The 26,625-nt window shown below is 47.1% G+C and overlaps 1 protein-coding gene and 1 long non-coding RNA gene across 8 annotated transcripts in view; one reads left to right on the top strand and one right to left on the bottom strand.

Moving 5' to 3' along the window:
• Positions 1-12,106, bottom strand: part of DNMT3B (DNA methyltransferase 3 beta) — a 47,402-nt gene extending 35,296 nt beyond the window's left edge. The window contains exons 1-3 of one of the 7 annotated variants that reach the window (XM_039498210.1): positions 10,902-11,257; positions 3,933-5,741; positions 1,594-1,753 (exon numbers count right to left, since the gene is read on the bottom strand). In XM_039498210.1, the coding sequence (XP_039354144.1) occupies positions 1,594-1,753; positions 3,933-4,016 (244 nt within the window). In that variant the 5' untranslated portion in view covers positions 4,017-5,741; positions 10,902-11,257. Of the gene's footprint in view, positions 1-1,593; positions 2,538-3,932; positions 8,347-9,417; positions 10,095-10,901; positions 11,258-12,036 lie in introns of those variants that run through there. The other 6 variants (XM_039498214.1, XM_039498215.1, XM_039498211.1 and 3 more) reach the window with 6 other exon arrangements.
• A 4,614-nt stretch (positions 12,107-16,720) lies between these two features.
• LOC120381220 lies at positions 16,721-25,361 on the top strand. The gene is made up of 4 exons (XR_005587983.1): positions 16,721-16,810; positions 22,450-22,477; positions 23,087-23,127; positions 25,346-25,361. It is a non-coding gene; the product is annotated as an uncharacterized LOC120381220 (long non-coding RNA).
• The last annotated feature ends 1,264 nt before the right edge of the window (positions 25,362-26,625 follow it).

Genomic DNA, 26,625 nt, shown 5'->3' with positions numbered 1-26,625 from the left:
TACTGCTCATTGCCCACCTTGAACCCAGTCCTGCTCCCTCTCAAGTCAATGGCAAAACTGCCGTTGTCTTCAAGGAGAGCAGGATCCAGCCTTCCATAGAGGAGAACTTTCAGAGTCGCAGCCGTGTTAGTCTGTCTCTGCAAAAAGAACAGGAGTACTCGTGGCACCTTAGAGACTAACAAATGTATTTGGGCATAAGCTTTCGTGGGCTACAGCCCACTTCATCGGATGCATGCAGTGGAAAATACAGTAGGAAGATTATATATATATATAATATATAAATAATAAGATTATATATATATAAAAATGTGTGTGTGTGTGTGTGTGTATACATTACCGGCAGGAGAGGGAAAAAAACCACGGTTTGTAGTGGTAATCAGAATAGCCCATTTCCAGCAGTTGACAAAAGGTGTGAGGAAGAGTAGGAGGAAAAATAAACATTGTATCTTTATTTGACAAATCATTGAACAAAATCTCCAAACTGCTGAGACAAACTTCTTTTATATATTCCCCATCTGTAACCGGCTTTCCGCTTTTTGCAATGCACTGTGCAATCTTGTAACTTCCTTCTGTAGCTTGATTTTTACTTACACTTAAGCTTTTAAAAACACTGCTTTGCTTCTCATAGGCTGCTACTGCCTTTTTGATCAATTCAGTCTTGTCTGTTTCATCAAGAAAGGTTTTCTCGTGCTTCGTTTCAAAATGTCGAACGCTTGATGTGCGACAAACATTTTTCTTTTCAATAAATCCAAATGCGTCTGTCCAAGCAGGCTGAAATGACCGGACATCTAGCTTCGCTTTCTTAGGAGCTGCCATTTTTGTTCCCTTCAACTCTCAGTGGGGAAAAAAAATGGTGATAGAAGGCAGGCACAAGGTCAAACGTAGCGTGGTCTGAGATAAGCAATTTTAAGATGGGGGTGCTGAGCTGCACCCCCTCTTGCCTCGTGTGCAACCCTCACTGTCCCAGGCTGGGGACAGCGTGCCACAGCGGGGAGTCTGCAGAGCACTGATCCAAGGCCAGGAGCAGAGCCCAAAGGTGGCACGCAAGCTGATTTTTGAATGCCCGCAGTGGTGGACTGAACGGCTCAGCCCGCCCCCGCTCTGGGATTTCGGCCAGGCCGGCAGCGGGCGCTGAGTGGGACCAGCGGTGGGACCTCGGCTGGCAGGAGCAGGCGGCCGAAACTCCAGAGCAGCAGTGGGCTGAGCCGTTCAGCCTGCCACCACAGGCCATCAAAAATCAGCTCGCGTGCCACCTTTGGCACGCGTGCTGTAGGTTGCCGGCCCCCAGTGTATGGTAACACCCATTGTTTCAAGTTCTCTGTGTGTATATATCTTCCTACTGTATTTTCCACTGCATGCAGCCAATGAAGTGGGTTCTAGCCCACGAAAGCTTATGCTCAAATTAATTTGTTAGTCTTTAAGGAGCCACAAGAACTCCTGTTCTTTTTATAAACGAGAGCCACATTAGAGAAGCCCAATCTATACAAGCACCCAATGCAGCGATCTTCCCTGCACCCCGCACCACCCCCAGGAAGTCAGCTGTGGAAATCCAGAGCCCAGCCCATGCTGCGAGAGCAGTAAGAGGAGACTGACCTTGTGTATCAGGCGTCCCATTTGCTTCCAGAGCTGGGGGAGAAGCTTCATCTTCAGCAGGGTCACTGCAGCCTCCGTTGACAAAGACCAGCTCTGCCCTGCAGTCTGTCTCCCCATCGCCATGGCACTTGTCTCTTTTCATGCTGGCCTGCGGAAATGACTTGAGGTACAACAGGAGAGAAATTTAGCCACCCACTACATACAGCCAAGTAAAGTCTGAGAAAGACAAACTGGGCTGCGTAACCTACTAAATGCAACCACAACTGAACATCCGCTTAGCGGCTTTCTAAGGCCTGGTCCAATGCCCATGGACATTAATGGAAAGATTCCACCGACTGGAATGAATGCAGCATCAGTCCCTTTCTGTAGCCCGTCCTGCTGAGATTCACACACGGCTCTGATTCTCCTCAGCGTTGTTGCTCTTTACACCATTCAGGACGGGGCCTGGTCATGATCTGATCAGCACTTTGCGGCATTAGTCAGGCCAGTTTCACGCAGGTGCAACGCCAGTGACTTCAGTGGAGCTGCTCCCAATTTATACTGGTGTACGTGAAAGGAGAATTACCAATCTAACAGACTGGACATCCTTAATCTAGAGCTGAGTTTCTTGTTCTGAATTTCAAGCTGCTGTCTCCAATCACACTGGAGGAATGAGATGTTTCCAAAAAGCCGAAACTACCAGGGAAAACCAAGTCCCCATATTGCCACTAGACTGGTTATTTTCCTTTGAAAAAATGCACAGAGGGGATTTTTCCTGTAGCCCAGGGCAATAGGATGAGCTGGGGAAGCAATATTAAAATACACCAACCAAACAGCCAGTAGGAGCAAAGTCCTGCAGTCCACACTCAGCTGCAACTCCCACTGAATCCCAAGGGGGCTTGGCTGCAACAGAGACCGAGCGAGAGCTGCAGAATCTGGCCCAGGAGATGTGGTTTATTCTAGTTCTAAAAAAACCAAAAAATTCAACAACTTTGATTTCCAATGCAAGGAGTTTGTCAGGGGAATCCAGACACATGTACACACTAGGACACTTTCTGCACAAAAATCCCCAACACACACACACTTTAGAAAATAAATAAATACACCAGGCTGGCAGCTCAGGTCCCCACAAGAGGGGCCTGGCTCTAGCTACTTTGGGACAGCAGCTGCTGCAACTGCAGAACCTGACACCAACACAAGGTCAGTTACAAACATTCATATTTACTGGCATTTATGCTAATATCAGTAGCTTAAACAACTCTCTTTATGCACTGGCAAGCAGTTGTAGTGTCTGGTTAAACAGATATAAATCTCCCCCTAAAATGCTGCCTGGCCCTGCTCAGCTGGGCCAACCAAACCAAAGCCATTGTGAGATTCTTATCCAAGCTCCTGTGGAGACAGAATGAACCACAAAGTCAGAAATACAGAACCTCACAGGGCAGGGGCATTTTCAACCCTCCCATGTTTATAATGTTTCTGATTCTCATCAAACCACCCATGCGCCTCCGCTCCCTGAGGTGAGATGCAGCAGCCAACATGGCAGAAAAAGAAGGGTCTTTTTCTGCAGGTGGTTAAAAATCCAGCTTATTATGGGCTGCTTCAAACTGACTAGGGGGCAGCCACTGCCACCCCACACAATATGTGTGCTGAAAAACGGGGCCAAATTCTGCTCTCAGTCACATCGGTGCGGAGCTGGATTAATGCCGATGTAGTCCACAAAATACACTTCCAGCCCTACCCTGACATTGCCTCAGGCCTCTGCCTCTTCCAATCCAGTCACACCATCTTCCAACTCTATCCCCTACTGTTTGGCCTCACCGAGGCTAGTGCCATTCTCCTGCATTGTTTTTACAGTTGTCCACATGGGCCAGAGAAAGACGTGACCAGAGAAGCTAGGCAGGGAGGCAGTGGAAGTGTTGTCTCTCCCAGTGCTGACATTCAAGGACCCCCTTACACTCCCTTAGCACACTGGCTTGTGAGCTCCACTTTGCAGGGGAGATTCAGGAGCCAGGGACAAAGTCTGCTCCTTGTGACACTGGTGCTAGCACACTGAAGTTGCAGAGAGCACAAAGGGGGAGGAACTGAGAGCATGCGTCCCTCCCAGGAACCTGGCGGGCAAAGGGTCGCAAGCTAATTGGGAGTAGGGACTCAGCAGCCATGCTTGTTTAATTATGCAGAATGGCTTCAAGTGAAGTAGACGCATAATCTTGGTAGAATCAGAGAAATTATTAATTAAAAATGTTTTTTTCTTCAGCCAAACCATATAAACCATTTAACCAAGTCCAGAGCCATTGGCCCACCTAATGAATTGTTTATAGGGGGATAAAACCATTTCAGAACTGGCAGTAAGATGGATTCACCTCTGCAATGGTACTGCTCAGTTGTGAGGACTGGCCGAGGGAAGGCCCAATCCTGCTCCAATTGAAGTCAATGGTAACTGCCATTCACTGCAGCGGAAGTAGGATCTGACCCATTCTGGATGAACACAGCACATCAGCTCTAGGGGTGAGAAATGTGTCGAATTAGAATTTCCTCCTCCTTGGTCTAACTTCCCCTCATCCAGCTAGATTCAGCACCAGCTTCCCCTTTTCCTAATCAGCAAAGATTCACTGAGAACGACACAGCTACTGTGGATCTAAAGGACACAAGGCTGCAGCTTTGGGCCTGATCCTGCTCCCATACATGAAATAACTATTAGGTTATTGGGCCCAGCTTTACAATATTCATAATTATCAAGAGCCCCCAGCCCTCCTCCCATTGAATCCAATCCGAGCAGGGCCCTTCCAAAGTGTTTTGCAGATTTCAGTAACTAACAACAACAACAAATGGATAACATAGAAAAGGACTGAAAACATCTTCATTACAGACAAAGCCAGTGAATTCGCTGCGATTGCAGCAGCATCACTGACGGCCCAATTGGACCTGTCACCCATTTAGAGATCATCAAACATTTATAACTTTAGATAAGTTGGTGGTTTAAGTACGGGAGAGTCTGTCACCCACAAAATTAAATTCTCCACACCCCACCAGCAATGTCACGATGAACAGGGTCTCAAAGCCCTGTACAGGGTGCAGGCAACAGTGTTATCACTAAAGTGATTTTTCAAATTGCAACTGGTTCTAAAAGTCTTCATTTTGCCTAAAAACAGAACCCTCCATTTCCCTACAGCTCCCCACTAGGGGTCATGCTCTTTCTCTGGGGCACACACATGTCGGGGAACAAAGAGGGGCCAACAACGAGTTCTGCGGAGGGCCCCAATCTCTGCTTGGGGCCTGATCCCATTCCACTGATGCAGAAGCGGGAGAACGGCTGCTTAGAGCATTCTCCTGCCAGCACAGCCAGGGTCACAGCAACACACCAGTGCACAAAATGGGGTCTGCTCTGCTTAATCCTCAGCATCTCACGCCTTGTGTCAGCCTGAATTTCATCACTGTCGCAAACATACATCCTTAATGTCACCCTGGGGCCTCCTTAGCTGTGGGTTGCCAGCTGGGACGCACATCCTTGAGCCAAAGAACAAAGACAGGGCGGGCTCGGTTTTTTCCTCCTCTCTCTCTCTTATTCCGACAAGGGTTTTTTTCCCCCTCTCCCCTGTCCCCTCTCTCCTAAACCTGTCCAGCAGCTCTCATGCAACGAGGGGCACCTCACCTGAGCCCGTGTCTCTTGCCCTCCCAGATGTGTCCTTCCTTGGTCCCGTTTTAGGAAACGGAAGCTCCCAGACGATGTCAGAAGCACTCTGGACCATAGGGCTGCAGTCCAGCAGCTTCCCCTGGACCAAGGAAGGAAGCCGTCTCGCTGATGTGTAGCAGGAGTCACGACACGGCATGAATGTTGTCCACAACTTTTCCAAGTGTAAACCCATGTTTTTCCTGGGACGTTTATAACTCAGCACGAAGTAGCTGCTGTTCCCACTAGCTCAGAACCTGAGGCCCACATTCACCCAAACTCCCATTGACGTCACTAGTATCTTACCTGACTCAGGACCTAGTGAAACCTTCCCTAGGAGCAGAGAGGGGCTGGTACCCAGGGACCAGGTCACTGATGTCCTCTCCAGGTAGTTCAGCATCCAGGATCAGAGCCTGGGTGGAAGAATTCTATCTTTTCTCTCTCTCTCTCTCTCTCTCTCTCTCTCTCTCTCTCTCAATTTGGACACGGATGCCTCTGTGATCTGTGTGTTATAGGCAGTACAGAAACAATTGAGGTTTCTGTTTTCAGCTCTTCTTTCACCTCATCTGACAAGAAAAAGGAGCCGTCTGGACTGAACTTTTAGAGAAGACATTTTGGCCTTAAGTCTGTTACGCTCTGGACACAGATCGCTAGTCAGGTGTCCATCCCACACCTTCCGAAAGCAAAGTCCCCACAAAGTACACATTCAGATCCTTTCCCCAGAGCACAACAACAGTCTCTAGGCACAGGGACAGAAGAAAGAGAGAGTCTCAAGCTAAGTAAACCCCTACAGCTGTTTGTAGAAATCCCACTGATCCAGCACATCTGCTCTCAGACCAAATGAATAATTACTGGGAGCTGCCCAGACTCGCTGGACTCCCCTCAGCTACTCAGAGACCTGAAAGGCCTGCTGACTACTGCAGCTAGCAGCTCAGGGGGAGCAGCATTTCCTCCCCAGAGATGCCTCACACGGAAGCTGGGAGTAACAGACGCACACACCTCACAGACAAAGGCAGCAAAGGTCACAGTTTCTCTCTCTAGGGACTCCACTGTCCCTCAACAGATTTTAAGTTACTACTGAATATTAGGAGTTTATTACCAGAGACAGGACAGACCCTGAACCCTGGATCCAAACATCTTGAAACCCACCCCTACGTCCACATCCAAATTTTGCAAATTACCTCTATCTTTATAATAGGGCTGCACCACAATCCTGGCTTTGAACAGCCCTGAACTCAGGGATGTCCAAATCTGCCTCTGGGTTCTGCTGCCTGATCACGGCTGGTTAGTACACAAACATTCGAAGTCTGTAGTGGGCAATAAAGGCTTACTCCTGCTTCCACTCCAGCCCTCACTGGGCTTCTCTAACAAAGCTGCCTTTTTACCTTCCTAGCATGCACGAGCTATCCCGAGGGAGAACACAGTGAAGAGCAGGCACTTACTTGAGTTTAACCACAACACTGGAGCTCAACCCAGGCTGGCCGCGGGGCCGCGGTAAAACGAAATAAAGCGCCTTGTCTCCACTGTGTTTTCACCTCCGGCTGGCTCATGTGTGATAGCCACCCCAAGGTAAAAAACACAGACAAGCTTTTTCAGCCATGAAGGCAGGCCCTGAGCATTACAATGCAGCAATCTACAGCAACAGCCCAACTGAAGAGCTGAATCCTGTAATCCTTAGTCAGACACGGGTATGTTCTGGGCTGAGGCTGTACAATGCTTTACTATTTTTAAGAGGGCTGCGGATTCTTGTGAGCATCTCAGCCAGGCTCCACCAGCAACACAGCTCTCTACAGGGGGCTAATACACCAAGGCTACTTTGGCCCACGTGACTTTTGGAAAGGCCTCTCCTTCGCGTTGAACCCCAGAGCTAAGGAGTTCTGATGTTTCACTGGGGGGTCTTTTAAAATTGCATTGAAAAGAATTGTGTGTTGTTTGAAAGTGAACATTCTCCTACAGAGCTGGTATCCCATACACCACAACTGCACCAGAAAGTGAAACAGGCCAGAACGTACCACATGGGCTTCAGAGCTGAATTTTCAAAAAAACAGCCTGTATGCTGGGCCTGCAAAATATATACAGGTATGGACCAGATGGCTATTTGCATGGATCTGCAACAGCTCATCTCCTTATCATCACAGGCGTTGTCCATTAACACACCACCCCAGTGCCCTGCTTCCTGCACTTAGCTCCCACTGAACACAAAGCTCCAGGAGACAGCTTTTTTCAGGGGCCAGCCCCAGACTGCAAGCAAACTCCCTCAGGAGTGAAGAACCAACCCGAACCTCCCTACCTTCTGCTCCAAATGCAAGGCACATTTCTTCAACCTGCCTTCTCTAGTGTACATAGACAGCAATGTGTGTATATACAGATTATATATTAAAATAAAAAATTAAAACATCCAAAACTAAACACCCCACTGCACACACTTCTTCCCCTGGGGAGAGGAGGAAAGGACAAACATGTGATAGTTAGTCACCGTTGCTTAATGCATGACCGGGAAGACACTCATGTACTATGGTGATGAGCACAATGTAAGAACCCATATAGAGCAGAATAGAATGGTTCCAGGTCTTGGTCCCGATATTCAAACCCTCCATGAGACTGGGCCCAGCTACTCCTGGGATGCTTCTGCATCTGGAACCACGACCTCTCCCTCAAAAGTTACATCCCACTGAGACAATGAAACTGTTGAGATCAGATCCAGATCCCAGCTTTGCAGCCCAGGCCATTTCAGGTTTGCCATGCTGGGTAAAGATCACACTGTACTATCCATTGCTCTCGAGCAACGCAGATACACCCTGCCCTGAAGAGCTTCCCACCTACATTCAGGACAAGGAAAGCAGAACCAGCCTTGCCTTCTAAACCCTGACGAGCTTCCCCCGGAAACCCTATTTCCAGACCTTTCTACCCTTTGGAACTGGCTTGTCCCTCTAGGCCCCGTCAGTCACTGCTGACTACTGCAGTTTCAATGACCTGGCTCACACCCTCCCAGTCCTCACTGAAAATGCAGTGGGGCTAGTTTCAGTTTTAATTCCAGAGGAAACAGCGTTACCCTCATAGGGTACGTTTCCTCTGTAGGTCCAGAGATTGCAGTGGAAACAGTCTGGCTTTGCCCGTAGATACCTCTGTGTGCATGTCAAAAGGCCCACAGGGAAGTTTTACATGATGGCTGGGATGTCAGCCATGACCCAAAATCCATTTGAATGACAAAAAAAGGAATAGCTGAAACCAATGGTTGATCCACCACTCTGGGCCATCACCTCCCAAATGGCCTTTCATTCTCCCTAAAATAGAGCATTTCCCTCTAATCCTGAAAAGTAAAGAGGTACTTGGGATGTGCAGTTTAATAAGAAAAGGAACTTCTTGACTTGCAGATGTGCTCGTTAAAAAGGCCAGTCCCTTCCCTGCCCCACCCACCTCCTGTTTCTATACCCTGCCCTTGCTGCCAGTTTCCCCCTTCCCTCCCCGCAGACACAGGCTTGGAGACTTCCCCAATTTTACCATTTTTTTTTGTTATTTCATCCTCTCCCACCCCTACTCCTACCCCCACCACAGTGTTCACCTCAACCTGCTATCACATTTTAAAACTATAGCTGCCTTGTCCACACTAGGGTTTCACTAACGCGTTAGTAACCATGTGTTAGCTAAAAAGTGGTGAAAAAATACCTCGTTGCCTAGGGAAAACAAGGCGTAGGCGTTTGCTCTGAAGCAGCTACACACATGGCTGGTCACTATTCTACTTTATTTTATTCTATTCTATATAGGTTCTTAGCCCATGCTCAGCACCCCAGTATCTGAGCATCTTCCAGTAATGCATTAAGCAACTGACTAAATCTATCACGTTATTTGTTCTCTCTGACTTCTCTAACCAGGGAAAATCCCCAATGCAGAGAAGAGATTAATTACTCCCAGGTCTGGCTGAAGCACAAAGTGGCAGGGAGTTGCACCGGCTATGTAGAAAAAGTTTGTCAGTTTCCACAGCTGTCAGCTGGGCACCTTTCACCAGCCTAAACACACACAAGCAACAGCACAAAGAGAAATAAAGCAACAAAGACTCACTCTTTCCATCCTTCCCTTCCACGCCTGTCCCCCACTCCGTTCAGACTTCAATGCTAGAACAATAACCACAGCAATAAACAAGCCAGTCCTTTAGGAAGAAATGGAGTGACAGGGTGTACCTGCAGAGAAGAAAGTAAGTGCATCCCCTACAGCTGGGCCCAGGGGAACCTTCGCTTCTTTCCTGTCTCCTACTGTCCGTGTTTCCATGGATCATTTTCTCTAATACACATTTACCAACCACAGAGATCCTAACTTTCAGCTCTTCCCCATGGGTATCCATCCAGCTGCCTTTCCCATCCACCTGGGACTGGTACAAGCTCCAGAGCTGCTTCAGAATTTATTTGCTTCAGACACCACCCAACACCAAAGGAGTTTCTTCTCATTGGCCTTTGGGAGGATGAGGCAGAATAAACTGCAGTTTCTTTAACTGTGTCACTACCTAAAGGCTCTGTGTCTGGAACCTGCAGTGCAATGTCTCAACACTGAGGAATTCCCTCTCCCCTTCCTTCCCCAGGCCAGGGGTAACCTGATGCCCTAGTAACCAGCCGAGATCTGCTTTAAAAAAGAATGGTATTTCCAGACAACCTGTCAAAAAACTAGGAATGTATCCAAAGGTACTTGAGCATGCAAATGTCATAACTCAGGTCCCAGTGGGGAACCATTGCAGTTGTCATTATTTATGCATGTGTATTACAGCAGCACCTGAGGTCCAAATTGAGATCAGGGCCCTATTGTGCAGGGTGCTGTACACACTCGTGGAGACATTTCCCTGCCCTACAGAGGCTACAATCTACACAGACATGACAAAGGAAGGATTGCTATCCCCATTTTACAGCTAGGAAACTGAGGCCCAGAGAGATTAAGTGATTCACCCAAGGTGGCTTTCTGTCTCCCCTCCCCCGAACCAGAACCAGCCCACAAGCAGCCAGAGAATTGCCCTGCCATGGGCACTGCATTGTGCCATCATAGGCAGCCCTACACCACCCACACTGCACACTCCAGCTATTGGAGGCAGGAAATCTAGGGCAGAGACTTGAACACAGAGCTCCTATTGCTGCACCCCCAGGACCATCCTTCATCTCCGTGCAAAAACTCTTCCCAGAAATAAGTATGAACTTCCAAGACAGGACAATAAATACACTGAAAGGCAGTCAAGCTGTCTGACCCATTCCTAAAGCCTACAGCTAAAAGAACCCCAACACTCTACATTTGTGGCACACCATTCTGCACACATAATCATATGCATATGCAACAATCTGAAAAGGAAGCCAAACTGAGATTCCTTTAAAAATATGGCCCTTTATGCCTAAATTCAGGAAACACTTCATATAATGTTGCCTACAGGTTAGAGCAGCACACTGGGTTTTCTTGGTCTGTGCCACTGATTCACCGGGTTTCCTTAGGCAAATCATTTAATCTCCCTGAGCCAAATTCATTGTGTCATTGTGTTCCAGCTAATCCCCATCCCTCTGCCAATTCCCCACCCAGAACATGAGGGAAAATCCCAACTAGAAGCCTGGCTGAAACAAACAGTACTAATGTATGGGAGAGGGACGGTTCCCAACTCTAACCAGTGACCTAAATAATGATTAAATGTACCTACTGTGTGCTCATGGGCTTTATAAACCCACAGCTGCGGATGTATGAAAATTCTCACGGTAATCCCCCAAGGCATGTGTGTCCCTCTTTGACATGTTACTCATGCACCAGTTGAAGCTCTTTTTGGAGCAGTTACATTCTTATTCATCGATTCCAAGGCCAGAAGGGACCATTGTGATCGCCCAGTAAGTCTGACCTGCATAATAACACAGGCCAGGAACTTCCCCAAAATCATTCCCACAGCAGAGCTTTTAGATCTTGATTTTAAAATGGTCAGTGATGGAGCATCCACCAGGATTATTATTAGCGAACATAAATAAATCCTCTGCTGAGACTCCATCGCTGTTCCCTTTGCAAGGATCCCAACAGCAACACCTCCCCACCCCCAACTACCAGCCCCGATCTCCAATCATCCATCAACCCCAACCCATCTCCCAGTACCAGCGACAAGCCCCTAATGAGATCAGCCACATGACCCCAAAGAACAGGCACCAGCCCCAAATCAAAACAGCCTCACGCCGCCGCCCAGCGCTGTCCCCGAAACACCCTCCCCTCCCCAGACCCACCCGGCCCGACCCCAGACAAAGCCCGCCCGGCGCCCGGCGGGGGCGGCCAGCGTCTTTGCTGCAGATGTTGAACCAGCGGCGGCTGGATCCTGAGTCCGATCTCGAGTCTGCCCCCAGCGGTCCTGTGTCCAGCTCGGCTCCTTCCTTCTCTGCCACCCCCAGCCCGGCTCTACCCCCCAGCGGTCCCGTGCCCGGCTGTGCTCGCCCCCCCCCCCTTCCCAGCCCTGTTCTACCCCCAGCCCGGCTCTACCCCCCAGCGGTCCCGTGCCCGGCTCTGCCCGCCCCCCCTCCCCAGCCCGGTTCTACCCCCAGCCCGGCTCTACCCCAGCGGTCCCGTGCCCGGCTCTGCCTGCCCCCTTCCCCGCCCGGTGCTACCCCCAGCCCGGCTCGACCCCCCAGCGGTCCCGTGCCCGGCTGTGCCCCCTTCCCAGCCCGGTTCTACCCCAGCCCGGTCTCCTTCTCCCCTAGCCGTCCCTGCCAACCTCTGCCCCCTTCCCAGCCCGGCTCCCCAGCCAGGCTCCCTGCCCCGTGCCGGGCTCTACCCCGAGCACGGCTTCCCCGCCGCTCACTCACATGGATGCAGAAAGTTTCGCTCCTGGATACAAAGTTGCAGCGATTGTTGCCGCAGCCCGGCCGGCTCCTCCCCCGGCTCGGCCCCCCTCCCCCGGCGCCGCTGGGGGGCTGCTGCCCCGACTCACCTTTCCGCCCCCCCGGTCCCGGCGGGCGCACGGAGCCTCGCGGGCCGGCCCGGCGGAGCCGCTCTGCAGCCCGCGGCGGGCGCTGGGAGCCAGGCGTGACTTTTCCCGGGTCTCGAATCTGAAACTGGCAACCTCAAAGCTACATTTACTTGGCGCTTTAGCCCTCCCCGCGCCGGGCAGCCCCTCCTGCTGCTGCTCCACTCCTGGGGCAGGGGGCCGGGCAGCCGCGATCTGCACATCCCCCCAGGCGGGGGCCGACTTCCTCCTCCCGCCCCCAGGTCCCCAGGCGCCCGGGCCAGCCCGAGGCAGAAACAGCGGGAATCTCTCCAGGTCACAGACTGTACCCTGGGCCGGTTAACCCAGCAACCGGCCTCCCCCGGGCAGCCCCCAGACCCGGCTTTTAACGCGGGGCTGCTCCTGCCCTGTTCATTACTAGTGACTAGTCCCCCTAGGCTGCAGTTGGCGCCCGGAGCTGGACAATGAACCTGACAATACATGAAATGTGCTGCCCTCTCTCTAGGGGAGAAACCCCATTCACAGTGCACAGTGCCCCTTCTCTGCTCTCCTTTGTGGCCTGTCTGGCTCTGCAGTTTAGACCCTAAGCTCTTTGAAACAAGGAGCATGTCCCCGTTTCCCTGCCCCCAGTTCTCCATAGCCCTGGGGACACTGAAGGAGCTTAATAAATAATCAAATAAACTAAATCATAATGCCACTGTATAAATCCATGGTAGGCCCACACTTGGAATACACTGTGCAGTTCTGGTCACCCCATCTCAAAAAAGATATATTAGAATTAGAAAAGGTACAGAGAAGGCCAATGAAAATTATTAGGGGTATGGAACAGCTTCCATCTGAGGCAAGATTTTAAAAGACGGGGACTGTTCAGCTTGGAAAAGAGATGACTGAGGGGGGATACGATAGGGGGTCTATAAAACCATGAACGGGGTGGAAAAAGTGAATATGGACGTGTTATTTACCCTTCACATAACAAAAAACAGGGGTCACCCAATGAAATCTATAGGCAGCAGGCTTAAACAAAAGGAAGTACTACTTCACACAGCACACGATGTATGGTCAACCTGTGGAACTCATTGCCAGGCAATGTTGTGAAGGTCAAAAGTATAACTGGGTTCAGAAAAGAATTAGATACATTAATGGAGGATAGGTCCATCAGCGGCTATTAGTGAAGATGGTCAGGGATGCAACCCCATTCTCTGGCTGTCCCTAAGCCTCTGACTGCCAGAAGCTGGGACTGGACAGCAGAGGATGGATCACTTGATGATTCCCTGTTCTGTTCATTCCCTCTGAAGCACCTGGCATTGGCCACTGTTGGAAGACACCATACTAGGCTAGATGGACCATTGGGCCTGACGCAGTATGGCCGTTCTTGTGTTCTAAATGTTAAATAACAACAACAAAAACACACTGCAATCAAAATAAAGAGCCAGTCATCCCACTGTGGCCAGCTGGAACCAAAGGATCTGGTAAACCCCACAACCTTCAGGTCAACCAGCCTACACAGGATAGAGAGTCACTTCGCCAACAGCACTCTGCATATCTACAGCATGTGAGGATTTCAAAGCAGTTTTTGAACATGAACGAAGCCTCACAACAAATTCAAAATCCTCATGACAAGCTAAGATGGGGTTACCAATGTTTAAAAAAGGGACAGAAGTTTTGAAGTCTGTGTGAGAGAGAGATACCATGTGCCCAGTTTCTGCCCAGGACAGGGCATCAGAGGTCATTTGGGGTTTAATGCCCCATGTCTAATTGCCATTATTTTCTGTTCCTGATTCACCAGCTATAGACCTGTAAGAGACAGGAATACATTTTTTATTAAAGTTAATGTTTAAAATCAAATTTTCACAAGTTAAGAGGGAAGGTACTGTACATCTGGGGTCAGGCTTGGGTTATGGCGGATTGCAAGTATTGGTTACAAGGTTCACGAGGTACATACATATCACATAACCGGCATAGACCTAGATTGGGGTGTGGGAGTTTTTAAAGCATCAGTGGATAAGTGGGCTCAGGTACGCCACCCCTGGAATATATGAAGAGTCCAAGTCAGTATTGGTGTAGTGAATAAGTACACGGGTGTGGTGCGTCCCTCGGTTCATCAGGGAAGGAAGTGGATTATTTCCCTGGTCAGCGGTCTCGGTTACTCGACCTGGTACTGGCGGTGTCCCATGATGTGTTCCGTGTAGATGTCTGTGGACCACCTGACGGTGTCAGACACCATGAGCTGTCTCATGAGCCAGGCGTAGTGTCAACCAAATGCACACGCTCTCAGTACTGGCTCGTTGTGGGAGTCCCATGCGCCCAAGAGTCCCACGATCAGGGCGTGTATCTGGACCTCATAGCCCTGGGTTCTCAGGGTGTCGGCCAGCAGGGTGTACTTCAACGCCTTCCGTGCTTGGGCCTCGTGGAAGGCTGGTGACCTGTTTTCAAATGGCACCATGACGTCTACCATGAGGACCTTCCTCTTTTCTGCGTCGGTCACGACGATGCCAGGTCGCAGTCGGCTGTCGGTTCTGGGGATGGCGTAGTCGATGGTGATCTTCCCCAGGGACGGCGGGATGGCTTTTACCAGCCGGTTCTGGATATATTATTATCCCTATTTCACAGAGGCGAAGTGGTTTAGCCAAGGTAATACAGAAATGTGTGGTAGAACTGGGACTCTAGCTCCAAGACCTTTCTTCCACTTAATGCAAAAGACAGAGATGAAAAATGGAGCTGCACACGCAAAATGTGCAAGTGAATAAAAGGAAAAGTCCAAAAACCTACTCCTGGATAAGCCTTCTGAAACACTCGAGATTGCAGTTTCAATAAACAAAAAGCCACCTAAACCTATAGCTAATTTGCTCTCTGCTGGGAAAATTAAAACCGGGCAAATAGGTTTTGTTTGTTTGTTTTTCCAAATTTGTAAAATAAAATGTTTTCATGAGTCAAACTCTTGAGATATTCTAGGCCATGGTTCAGAGCAGAATTTGTGATTATCGCCAAGCCACATTCCTCTGCCTTATGGAGCCATAAATTCTGCTCCTCTGCTAAAATCCTGTCTGTTTCTTTCTCCCCATCGACTCTCCATCTCGCTCAAATCTCATTGGGAAATGCCCCTTTTCATGTCCTCTCCCCTTCTGTTATTATTTCATTCACGGAAAGTATTTGGGAGGATATTATTTGTATGAAAGGCACAGTACAAAACAAAGCTGCATTGTACTGGATTATAATGTAAACACTCACCCCCTTCCCCACCCCCCAGCCATAGCAACACTACTGGGTAAAATGCAATGATGCTTTGAACCAATGTCTCAACAGTAAAGGGAGTTTGTCTGTGGATCAGGAGGAGGAAGGACATGCCTTTTGAGAGGATTTGGTACTTAAATGAACCCTTTATAGATCCTTCCAATATGCTTGGTTTGTTAATTCAGCCACTCCTGCCAAATAAGGCCCCAATCCTGCAATTTGTTCCAGGCAGATGGACCCCCAAAGCCATGTGCTCTCCAGCATTGTTCCACACAGAGCCCTGGGTCCATCTGCCTGGAAGGAGTTGCAGGGTGGGGGCCTTGGAGCTGAGTTTCCCTGCACATCCGTATCAGGGTGATTCAGAGAAGTCTGGAAAGTGGAAAGTGGAATTACATCTGTACAGACAGTATCCCTCCAGTAAGGAGAAGTGTTTTGTCACTCTGCTGGTCTTCCTCAGCCCTCACTTTACATATGTGGAGCCCATTAACCACCCAGCTGAAAGAAGCACTATCTGTCACGACCATCATAACAAAATTATACTGAAATGGTAACATTCATTCAGGGTATGTCTATACTACCTGCCGGATCTTTAAAATTAAATATACACAAATTAAGAGGGAAGGTACTGTACATCCATTACTTCTTACCCTACCTTCAGTGGACATGGAGAACAACTGATTGCCATCCTCTTTACATAAGAACGTAAGAACGGCCATACGGGGTCAAACCAAAGGTCCATCTAGTCCAGTTTCCTATCTTCCAACAGTGGTTAATGCCAGGTGCCCCAGAGGGAATTAACAGAACAGGGAATCATCAAGTGATCCATCCCCTGTCGCCCATTCCCAGCTTCTTTATAAGAGCCCTTAACATATTGGAAAACTATCAGGTCCCCTTGTAACCAAGGGTATAGTTTGGGTTAAAAATGTAAGTAGAAGTTAGGTTTTGCACCTAAGTTGTGTGGGAAATGGAAATTGCTAGTGTGAAAAAGTTAGAAACAAGTTGAAAACAGAGTGTTACGGGAAAGTAAGCGTTAGCAAGGCCATGAGCCAGGGTTATGTTACTGTTATCTCTTGGTTATAACTGATTTAAGCAAGGTTTTTAGTGTTTTTGAGAACTGTGAATGTTCTATTCAAATGCTATCTATATTGATAGTATGGGAAGGACATTGGTGCAGATGTTAATTTAAATAAATAAATAAAGAGCCAATAAGAAGGTGGTTGAAATATAATGATGGTAAAGAACAGTTTAATGTTAATTCGTTTTATAAAGGAGTATAAAAGGAGTAGTTTTGCCAAATTGCAAGTGTGTTCCAATTAATATCCAGAGGGTACTGGTAGGTTCCAGGATTACACTCTGTTGTCAGCAGAAGGATCATCCATTGATACACTATTTCATCTTGGAGTGTAAGTATAACTGTACTACTGTGTAAGTGGTAATTGCAGGCCTGTTTGCTAAACTAATTATTTTCCTTTTAAGTAAAGTTTGGTTGTATCAGTCCAAGTTCACCTAGTGATCCTCTACTAAATACATTTTTTGTAACCAACCTAAAGGCTCAAACCCGAAAACTAAGTTGGTTTTACTGCACCCTTCTCCTTAACAATTTAATATTAATTGGGAACGTTTCAACATAAAGGTTACAAAAGGTTACATCCCCTCAGTCTTCTTTTCTTGAGATTAAACATACCTATTTTTTTTAACTTTCCTCATCAGTCAGGTTTTCTAGACCTTTTTATCAGTTTTGGTGGCTCACCGCTGGACTGGCCAATTTATCCACATCTTTCCCAAAGTATGGCACCCAGAGCAGGACACAGTACTGCACATGAGGTATCACCAGTGCCAAGGAGAGCAGAACAATTACCTTCCGGGTCTTACATACAACACTCCTGTGAATAAACCCTAGAATGATATTAGACTTTTTAATAACTGCATCATATTGTTTGCTCATATTCAATGTATCCACTATAACCCAGATCTTTTTCAGCAGTACGACCTGGGTTGTGCATTTGATTTTTTCCTTCCTAAGTGTCCTACTTTGCATTTGTCTTTATTTAATTTCATCTTGTTGGTTTCAGACCAATTCTCTAATTTTCAAGTTCATTCTCAGTTCTAATCCTGTCCTCCAAACTGCTAGCAACCCCAACCCACTTGGTGTCATTTGTAAATGTTATAAGCATACTCTCACTCCAATATCTAACTCATGAATGAAAATATTTAATAGTATCAGACCCAGGACTGGCCTCTGCAGGACCCCACCAGATAGGCATTCCCAGTTTGACAGCGAACATTGATAACTGTACTCTTTGAGTACAGTCTTTCAATCAGTTATACAACCACTTGACAGTAATTTCATCTAGCCCACATTTCCCTAGTTTGCTTATGAGGCTGTCACGTGGGACTGTGTCAAAACCTTACAAAAATCAAGACATACCACGTCTAGTGTTTTCCCCCAATTTCATTGTTTCCTTGTGCTCCCTTGTATGTCTGTATCCATCTGTTGTCTCTTGTTTTATACTTAGACTGTCAGCTCCTTAGGACAGAGACCATATGATAAGATAAATAATATCTCCCATCGCTTTAATTAGTGCAATTCCCCCTCCTCTGGTCCCCTTAAGTCCCAGATTTCCAGACTCCTGCATGGGCAGAGGGCTACTTCTGCATTCTCAAACATATCAAGCTGCACCAATGTGCTCCATCACATCAGCCTCATCTCTTCACCCAACATTGCTCTGTAATTGTAAGCTCCCTGGGACAGGGACTCTCTGGGAAATCCTGGCTCCTCTGTAGTCAATGGCAAAACTCTTATTGATTTTATAGACACCAGGATTTCATCCCATATCTTTGCAGGCATTTGCCCAGCACCTAGCACAATGGCCCTCTCCACAAAAAATCTAACAACAATAATAATATTTACTATTTGTTATTATTATTCCCTACTGATTTCAGAACCCAGTTTGGATCTGTCCTTCTAGAATTTAAAATCTTCCACGATTTTTTTCCATCCTACTTTATCACATGGACCCTGTTCCCTCCCCATCCCTAGGGTTTATCTAGCCTCGCCCTTCACTCAGTACCTCCATCTTGCTGGTGAGAGAGCTTTCTTCTCTGCAGTGGAACAGTCTCCCTATATCTCACTGACCATCCATCCCATTTCAAAGCTCCTCTGAAACATTTCTCTGCCCACCTCCGCAGCCCGCTCTTCTCTCTCTCCCCAGGTTGTATGAAAGACACGACTCAAAAGAAAGCTGCAGTGTATGTTATGAATGGTAATGGAGCAATACACCATCCATGCCTTTACTGTCCCTGTGTGCTTGCTTAAATGTAGGTCTAACTCTGTTCTGATTGCATGAAAGTTCCCTCATGCTGCCGTTGCCTCCACTCACAGCTGGGCTGGCGCTTCACGCCTGTTGGGAAATTCTGTTTATGCTACATAGGAAGTGTTATCGCTCCTGCAGGACGCTTCCTGTGGGCTGGCCAGGACCACATAATATGGCCCTTTAATTACAAAAAAGGTTAATAATCAATGACATCTGTTTAACCAATACTTTCAGCAAGTCCGAAGAGCCCGGTATTAAACCCTCAAAAGAGACAGGCATGTAAAGGAAAATCGCCAACACAGCTCGGAGGGAGCAGACCACAAAACCTCCTTTTTCCCAGAGAGGGAATATGAATGTGGCAACCAAGGCCTAAAGGAAAGTGATTGGAACTCCCTGAACCACTGCTCTGGGTTTATGTAACATTTACTGCTAGAATATTCTTCCCTTCTAACCTGTCTTTCATCTGGGAATCCCATAGCCCTTTTCAAACATGAATTAATTCTTACAACTCTGGGCAAATATTGTTATCCCCACTGCACAGATGAATAAACAGGGTTCAGAAAAGAACTAGATAAGTTCATGGAGGATAGGTCCATCAATGGGTATTAGCCAAGATGGACAGGGATGGTGTCCCTAGACTCTGTTTGCCAGAAGCTAGGAATGGGGCGACAAGGGATGGATCACTTGGTGATTCCCTTTTCTGTTCATTCCCTCTGGGGCACCTGGCATTGGCTACTGCAGGGGTCAGCAACCTTTCAGAAGTGGTGTTCCGAGTCTTCATTTATTCTCTCTAATTTAAGGTTTCACGTGCCAGTAATACATTTTAACGTTTTTAGAAGGTCTCTTTCTGTAAGTCTATAATATATAATTAAACTATTGTTGTATGTAAAGTAAATAAGGTTTTTAAAATGTTTAAGAAGCTTAATTTAAAATTAAATTAAAATGCAGAGCCCCCCAGACCGGTGGCCAGGACCCAGGCAGTGTGAGTGCCACTGAAAATCAGCTCACGTGCCGCCTTTGGCATGCGTGCCATAGGTTGCCTACCCCTGGGCTACTGTCGGAAGACAGGATACTGGGCTAGATTCAGGGTGGGTGCAAGGATGTTTTGCGCCCTAGGCGAAACTTCCACCTTGCGCCCCCCCAGCCCTGTGGCAGCGCTCTGCCCCCCCGCCCTAAGGCACTCCCCCACGGCAGCTCCCCACCCCCCCTGCGTGCCGCACCCCACCTTACTTGCTGCAGGCAGCCCTCCCCGCACCCCTTGCCCCAGCTCCCTCTGCCTAAATACTGATGACGACCAGGGAGGCCGAAGATCCGGCCACCGTGGTCGCCGCCGAAGGACCCGAAATGCCGCCTTCCAAATGCTAGTGGCGGTCACCTAATGGGTTGCACCAGCTCTGGCTAGATGGACCTTTGGTCTGACCCAGTCTGGTCGCTCTTATGTTCTTATGTTTTTATGAATCACAGGGGAGGGAGAGGAAGTGATTTGCCTGAGGTCACACAGCAAGTTAGTGACAGAGCTGGAAGCAGAACCCAAGAGTCCTGACTGACAGCCACTGTTCTCAGTGCTGCCAAAACTGTACACTACATTATGTAACCTACAGTGCAATATTCATCATAATTTGCTCCTGAAGAAGACTGTGATGTTGCACAGGATGATGGGATCCAGAGGGGAATAACCTGGAGGAGGAACTGAAATCCTAAGAAACAAAAATCTTGTTCATATAAGTCTCCTGGTGTGAGTAGTAATGCTCCCAGAAAAGCTGTTTCCAATTTCTCTATCAGGCATTACCAGCTCTTTAACATCAGCCAGTCAATACAACAAATAGGAAAGGTCTTCATAGATTGCAAGGCCAGAAGGGACCATTGTGATCATCTGGTCTGACCTTCTATGTAACACAGGCCAGAGAACTTCCCCCAAAACAATTTCTAGAGCAGATCTTTTAGAAGAACGTGTCTACCCTGCGGCTGGGGTGGGCTTTCCAGCCCAGGAGACAGATTCCACTCTCGGCTCAAGCTAGTTCCCTAAAAGTAGTAGCGTAGATGTTGTGACAAAGGCTAGCTGCCTGCGTATGGACTCGTGGAGCCAGGCAGGCTTGTACTGGGGCGGCTGCAATGTCCACACTGCAATTTTTAGAGCACTAGCTTGAATGGAGCTAGTGCATGTCTGTCTCCCTGGGCCGGGAGACATGAGACACACTTCCAGCTGCAGTGTAGACATACCCTTAGGGGTACAGGTATTATCCAAGATCTACCCCAAATGAGAGTTCACTGTAGCTCAGACATAATAGAATCCATGAGGCTGGATGTGAGGAGGTCAGAGTTTTATTCCTGACTCATTGACAGACTCACTCTGTGGATTTGAGCAAGTCACTTAATCTCTGTGCCTCAGTTTTCCCATCCAGAAAATGGGAATAAAAACATTTCCCTACTTTATAGAGGTGTTGTGAGGCTCCATTCATGAATGTTGGTAAGGTGCCTTGAGATCCTTGGATAGAAGATGCTATCAAAGGGCAAAATGTTGGTGTATGGTGTTTAGATGTTGCCACAAATGGAATAAGGGATTTTCACAGGATAATGGGTTCCAACTGCCAAGTAAAGGCCAAGAAGACATTTTTCAATTTAAAGAAAATAAATGCTGAGTTGAAGATGAGAAATTTATTTTCAAAGCAGGAGATGCTTATCCTGGGACTCATTTTGAAGCAAATCATTTTTTATGCTTCCTTGTTTCCTTTTCGCCTGCTATTTCCTCTTGCTGTTTGCTCTCCAATATTTATAGTTACATGTTACAAAGGGCTTATCTGCAGCACAACAAATGCTATTGATATCTACTAACTTGATGAGTCAATCAGTGACAAGTTCTGCATGAGAATGGCTCAGGACATGCACATGTTCCTACATCTGATGACTGACTACAGAAACTTTCTTTCAACCTGAGCCTGAATTTCCATGCACCCACTGTAGCCAAAGGGAGTTTTGGGTATGCAAGAAATGCAGCAATGGTATGGGACCTGAGAGTCTTCTACACTGAAAGAAAACCAAGTGCCAGGATCTCCTTTCAGTTACATAGCTCCACACCCTACAATCCCACAAGATCCCAGTCTCACCTCACCGCATTCTATTTATCGCATTATTTGGCCAATTTATACTCTCTCCTCCTTGACTGTCTTTCTTCAGAGAGCACTACCAAAACCAAAAAATGGTCTGACCAGGACTTTATGAAATGATAGTGCAGCACCATGGACTTCTGTAATATACTCACTTCAAAGAAACCAGTATCCTAGGAGGTGTGATTGCTGAGTTTCCTGCTGATTGCTAAAACAGGATGTTATGAAAATGTATTTTGATTAGAACTCTTCTTCTTGGACACTCAGTTTCCCAGGGATTCCATTTGCTGCATGAGAAATACTGGAAAAGTGCTAACTTTCCAACACTCCCCATGCCCCCCCACACTGCCAAGTTCTTTTATTAACTCTCTTTAAGCATTCCCTAGGGACAGGGAGAAGGATGCAAGCACAATGGTTAAGTGCTATATTGTGAAACTTGTCACAGGATCCAGTGTCCTTCAGAAAGTTGTCATGCCACTATTTCACAGCTGTTCCTGTAGTGCAATCCTCAGTGTAATTTTGCTTGGATTTTGTTGGGTTTGGAGAATTATAGAAAATATTAGCACAAACAAGCCTCTTTTCTTTTTCAGATAAAATATGGTTAAAGTGTTTCATATATTTTAGGACTCAAGCCTGCAAACACTGCCACAATGTAAGTAACTTTTCTCACCTCAACAGACTCACTGAGTTCAGGTTATATAAGAAATAATTGTTACACTATTAGATATAGAAAAAAAATCTGGAGTCGATTCTTCTAGTCAGACCATCAGTAAACATCTCTTTTAACATTGGTGCTTTGTGGCTTAACTCACTGCTTTATAAAACCATTTGGGATATCTTCAGAATGAAAGGCCCTATACAATTTTCCATGTTCTCATTTGCAATTGAAAGTGACAGTCATCAGCAGAAGCACTGCGGTCTGCAGCACTTTCACTTTTCACAAAGGCAATACATACATACCAGCCACTCAGGCAGCCAGTCAGAAACTTTAACAAACAAACAAAATAAAAAAGGATGGGATATCACATTGACAGTGAAAGGGATTTGGTCCCTGCTCTTGGAAAGTTGCAAAGTGGTAGTTTGAGGCCCCAATCAAGTATTTAAGCACATGATCAGTTCCATTGTCTTCAATGGGAATACTCCCGGTCATCAAGTTAAACACATGCTAAAGTGCTTTGCGGGAGAAGGGCATCAATTGTAGCTATGGTTGGAAAAGTGACTATTTGATTGTGAAAGCATCACCTTCTTACTCTCATTACAGCTTCCCTCTGTGCACTTCATCCCAACGCCACTGAAGTCAAAGTGAGTTTTTAATTGATTTTAGTGGGAGTTGGATTAGACTATGTGGGTGAAATCTGGCCCTACTGAAGTCAATGGGAATTTTGCTATTGATTTCAAAGGGGCCAGGATTGTGTCTCATCCCTGGTCTACACTACAGAATTACTTCAGTAAAACTATGTCACTCAAGGGTGTGAATACCAACCTAAGGGCTATGTCAGCATGAGAGCTTCTCCTGCCAACATAGCTACCACCTCTTGTGGAGGTGGAGTGAGCCAACAGGAGAGCTCTCACCAGAAGTGCTACAACAATGCAGCTGCATTGGTATAGCTGCGCCTGCACCGCTGCAAGTTTGTAGTGCACAGACCTGCTCTGAATCATGTCTCTTCACTTGCCTTTCACAAAAACTTTTCACACTGCAGAGTCAATGTAGCTATGAGAGAATAAACTGGATTCTCTTCTGGCTCATGCAACATCAGCAATGCTTCTCTGCTAAACTGTGACTGCAGAACCTTTATTACCGGTGACAATGTAAAAGGCAGAAAGATCATGGCTGAATTTTCAGCTGCCAAGTGGAGTCTGCAGGAAAACAAATAACTTGACTTGTAAACTATGATGTTTTAAAAATCTCTTTATTTAATTTGAATTCTAAATGCAGAAAAAACATGTAACAACATGCAGTTGTCATTCAGACGTCAAGGTGGTTTTTAAACACAATCTCAGCAGTTATCTCCAACTGTGTCTGTGTCTTAAGTCACAAAGATGCAAACAATTACATGTTCAACTTTACATGGGACGACTCATGTGCATAAAGTTAAACAGGTGCAGAAATATTTCCAGGATTGAGGCCTTAAAGATGGAAACAAACGAAGAAAAGTAAACCCAAAAAGCAAGTGTATACAGTTAAAGTTCAATCTTTGTGGGCTCTGGCAAGTCCTTTAGTGTCAAGATTTAGTTTTTGTAACAAGAAAAAAAAAGTGTTAATAGCAGAACTGAGAACAGAAAAACAGAACTGAGAACAGATTTGTAACCATTGTTACTTTAAAGCAAGTTGGAGATGGAAGACCCAAGAAAGAATAATCATGGAAATCCACAATGCCTTTCTACCAAAGTCACTTATCAGAGCTTGGGGAAATTACAGCAACCATGCAACAGGGCAAAGCCACTGAAGGACAAGAGCAGCAAATGAGGGCTAGTATATACTAGAAGCACTATATTGGCACAGCTGCATTGGTGCAGCTGTGCCACTGTCGTGCATCTGGTGAAAACGCTCTTGGCAGAAGAAAGCGCTTAGGTCGGTGTAATTTATGTCGCTCAGGGTGTGGCTTATTCAACCCCTGATATAAGTTATGTCAACATAAGTGGTAGTGTGTACAAGCCCAGAGTAATTCCCACCCAGAGCAAAGGACACTGAATGCTCAGGCTACTGGCACACAGGTGATATTACAGATATATTGCAATCCCTGGGTTTGAGTGAAGTGCCAAGAATATACGGCATGTCATCTATTTGTTATTGCTCTATTGAAGCATGCCTAGAGAGAGGAAGAGAGGATAGGAGCAAGCCTTGTTTGGTAGCAATGAGGATGTGTGTCAGAGAGACTGAAGATGGGTTTAGCATAACGCTACTTACAATTTTTATCAATGACCTGGTAGAAAACATAAAATCACCACTGATAAAGTTTGCAGGTAACATAAAAAATGGGGGAATGGTAAAAATGCAGAGGACGGGTCATTGATTCAGAGCAATCTAGCCTGCTTGATAAACTGGGCACATGCAAACAATATGGACTTTAATATAGCTAAATGTACTCTATCCTGGGAAGCAGTGACTCTGAAAAAGATTTGGGGGTCATGGTGGACAATGAGCTGAACATGAGCTCTCTGTATGATAACTGCCCAAATGTGGTCCTGGGATGTACAAACAGGGGAATCTCGAGTGGATGTAGCGAGGCTATTTTACTTCTGTATTTAGCACTGGTGCAATCACTGTTGGAATCTTGTGTCCAGTTCTGGTGCCCACAATTCAAGAAAAATGTTTATAAATTGAAGAGGGTTCAGAGAAGAGCCACGAGACTGGTCAAAGGATTAGAAAACAGATGTCTTATAAGGACAGATTCAAGGAATTCAATAGTCTCATCTTAACAGACAGAATAACAGAGAAGGTTAAGGGGTGACTTGATTACATTCTGCAAGTATGTACCTGGGGAACAAACATTTAATAATGGGCTCTTCCATCTAACAGAGAAAGTGGTTACACAATCCAGTGTCTGGAAGCTGAAGCTAGACAAGAACAGAAGTAAGGTATAAATGTTTAACGCTGAGCATACTTAACCATTGGACCAATTTATGAAGGATCATGGTGGATGCTCCACTGACAATTTTAAAATCAAGATTGAGTGTTTTTCTAAAAGATCTGCTCTGAGAATTATTTCGGGGCAGGTCTCTGGTCTGTGTCATATAGGAGTTCAGACTAGATGATCACAATGGTCCTTTCTGGCCTTGAAATCTATGAATAGGAATATATTGTCCTTGGCACCACCAGTCAAATGTTTGTATGTGTAAATGTGCACTTGGAGGGAGCAGGAATAGGCCATTTTGCGCTTTGGTACCAGATGTGTATGTGTGTCGGGGGGCAGTTTTGGGTGCCCAGGTGACGAGGCAGATTATCCAGGTGCCAGTTGTTTTGGGGGACAGTGTGTTGGTTGCCCGGATACCAAGCACGTTGGAGAGGCAAAGTATTGGGTGCTCAGCTGAGTGACGGAGCAGGGTATTGTGTGCAAAATGTGGGAGAGGGCAGGTGCTAGATTGCAGGTGGGTGGGATGGTATTGGGTGCCCAGGTGAATGGAGAAGGCAGATGCTGAGTGCCCAGGTGACTAGAGGGGACAGGGAAAACAGGTGAGTGGGGAAGGAGGAGACTGGGTGGTGGGTGGCCAGGTGAGTGGGGACAAGGCACTGGTGCCCAGGGGGGATATTAGGTCCGGGGTTGCCAACCCTCCAGGATTATCCTAGAATCCCCAGGAATTAAAGATTAATCTTTAATTAAAGATCATGTCATGTGATGGATGGAATACCTCCAACCGAAACTAGCAACCCTACTAGGTCTCTGGGGCAGGGCAAAGGATACCCAGGGGAGTGAGGAGCAGGGCATGGGGTGCCCAGGAGGGGGAGCAGGACATGGGGTGCCCATGTAGGAAGGGGGCAGAGTGTGGGGTGCCCAGGAGATGGGTGTGGGAGCCTAGGTGGGGAGTCAGGGTAATGCCCAGGTGAGGGGCTGCAGGGTGTCCAAGTGGGTAAGGCAGGGCACTGGGTGCCCAGGTAGGTGGGGAAGTAGGTCAAGGGATGCCCAGGTAGGTGGGAAAGCAGGGTCTAGGGTTCCCAGGTGAGTGGGGCAGGGCACAAGGTGCCCAGGTGGACGGGACCGTGGTCCCAGGTGGGTGGAGACAGGGCACAGGGTACCCAGGTAGGTGAGGAGCAGGGCATGTGGTGCCTAGGTGGGTGGAAGCAGGCGACTGGGTGTCCAG

Source organism: Mauremys reevesii, linkage group 13, assembly GCF_016161935.1.
Source record: "Mauremys reevesii isolate NIE-2019 linkage group 13, ASM1616193v1, whole genome shotgun sequence".
Lineage (NCBI taxonomy): Eukaryota > Metazoa > Chordata > Testudines > Geoemydidae > Mauremys > Mauremys reevesii.
Note: the sequence above shows the minus strand (reverse complement) of the source record. Positions and strands in the feature narration are given on the sequence as shown.